This window comes from Rhea americana, unplaced genomic scaffold, assembly GCF_003343005.1.
Source record: "Rhea americana isolate MKP2758 unplaced genomic scaffold, rheAme1 scaffold_97, whole genome shotgun sequence".
In the NCBI taxonomy this organism is placed as follows: Eukaryota; Metazoa; Chordata; class Aves; order Rheiformes; family Rheidae; genus Rhea; species Rhea americana.
In genome coordinates, this window is record NW_028187166.1 from 223,045 (window position 1) to 225,111 (window position 2,067).

The 2,067-nt window shown below is 76.9% G+C and overlaps 1 protein-coding gene across 2 annotated transcripts in view; it reads right to left on the reverse strand.

Annotated features, from left to right (window-relative positions):
- LHX3 (LIM homeobox 3) overlaps nt 1-2,023 on the reverse strand; it is an 8,116-nt gene extending 6,093 nt beyond the window's left edge. For both annotated transcript variants that reach the window (XM_085325266.1, XM_085325265.1), the window contains exon 1: nt 1,954-2,023. In XM_085325266.1, the coding sequence (XP_085181392.1) occupies nt 1,954-2,023 (70 nt within the window). The remainder of the gene's footprint in view (nt 1-1,953) is intronic.
- Between the last annotated feature and the right edge of the window lie 44 nt (nt 2,024-2,067).

Here is a 2,067-nt window from a genome sequence, read left to right on the forward strand (position 1 = left end):
CCCCCGCCCCCGCCGCCCGCCCCGCCGCCCGGGTGCGGGGCCGCGGCGCCCCCGCCCGCCAGGCCCTCTCCGCGCCCGGATCGCGGCGGCGAGGACCCCCCGGCGCTGCCCTCCGCCCCCCCCCCCAAGCAGCGCCGGGGATTTAACTCGCTCAAGCAGGATATTTTTAGCCCCCAGCCCCTGCCCGGTGCCGGCTGGAAGCGCCGCGCCGGGCATCACGGCGCGCTGTATTTAATCCCCCCACCCCGCCCGGGGCCGGCGGCCGGGGCACGTCCCCTCCCGCCGCCCCTTGGCGACCGGAGACGGCGGGAGGGCGACAGCTCCGCGGCGCCCGGAAAACGAAAGCCGAGCGGGGCCGCGCCCCGACGGGGCCGGCGGCGGGCGGGGGGCCCGGCCGGAGCCGGGGCTGCGCCGGGGGGGGCTCCGGGAGGGGTAGCGCCGCCCGCCCGCGGGAACTCGTTGCGCGCTGCCCAGCTCCTCGGGCCGCGCAGAAGCAGGGATTTGCGCCCGGGCGGCTCGTACTCCCCCGCGGCCGACACGAACGAATTGCCGCCGCCGGGCCCCGGTGCCGCCGCCGCCGCCGTGCTCCGGGGCTCCCTGCCACGGCGAGCCCCGCTGCGCCGTTCGCGCAGCCTCCGCGGCGCCCGGTGCCTCCTGCGGCCCCGGCCTCGRGGGACGCGGCGGCCCCGCAGGCGCCGGCGAGCGGCTGCGCCCCGGGGCGCGGGGCTATTTCTGGGCGCCGGATCCTGCCGGCGAACGGCCTCCCCGCGCAGTTCCTTGTGCCGCTAATTCGCTTTGGGCTGTTTTCTTTCCCCCCCTGCCCCGGCAAAACCATCTCCCGATTTACGGCATCAGACGCGCGATTGCCCGCGGCTGCAGCCGCCGGGGAACGCCACGAAAAGACCAACCGGGCGGAAAGACCGGGCAGGAGCGGGGACACCAGCCCGACGGCGGCGGCTGCCGCGCTGCCCGGCCCTGGGGGCTCGGAGCGCCGGCAGCGGCCCCGCAGCGCGTCCGTGTCGCCGCGCTCCAGCCCCGGTTCCTCCGCCGTCGCGGGGCCGAGGGGGCGCGGACGGAGCAGAGCGGTGGGACCCGCGACCCCTTCGGCCTCGGCTCCTCTTTATTTTGTTTTTAAGACACTTGCCCGTCGTGGGCGAGCGCGGGGCCCGACGGGGCGGCGGCAGCCGCCTGCAGAAAGCCGGGCGATGCCCCGGGACGGCTCTGCCTCCTGCTCCGGCACCCAGCGGCCCGGCCCGACCCGCGGCGGCCCCGCACAGARACGGCGGCCCCGGGGCGCGCCAAAGCCAGCACGGCTCTCGCCGGCCCCGGCGGCGCCGGCGTTGTCTCCGTTTATTAAACGGGRCAGAAAATTCCGTTTAGCAAGGGAAATAACCGGAGCTTTTCTTGGACAAGGGGAAACACGCCCGGAACCGGGAGAGGGAGGGAAGGATTGCGCAGATGGTGCCCGCCGTCGGGGGGGAACTGCCGGCTCGAAACGCCGCGGTTCGTTCTCGCCTTCGTTGCGCGGGGAGCGGCGGAGCAGAGAGCCCGAGTTCAAACCCGACGGGACGAAAGGGAYCGAAACGGGCGCGGGCGCCTGGAGCGGGCGCGGGGCCGGAGGCGCCGGGGGATGCGGGCAGCCGCCCCCAGCCCTGCGCCCGGCACCGGCGCCTCCGAGGTTCGTCTCTCGTTTCGGGGAMGAGGCAGGATAAAGGGATGGGGAGCGTGTGACGGGCGGCGGTGAGCCGTCGGGCAGGAGCCCTGCACCGCGGCGTCGGGCCGCCCACCTGCAGGCACCCCCAACCACGGCCCGGCGGTGCCCCGGGAGCGCGGCACGGGCACGGGCAGCTCCCGCGGGCCGCCCSGCTCCCGTCGGGGCTGGCAGAGCCGCCGCGGGTGCCTCCGCGGGGGGGACGCGGCGAGTTACGCGGTCTCCCACCCTCCGCCGCTCACCTGGGCTCCGCGGGAAGGGGCAGAGCTCCGCGGCCTTCTCGGAGCCGGCGCGGACCCGCTCCAGCAGCATCGCGGCGCCGTCCGAGGTGCGCGGCGGGCTGCGGAGGAGTGGCG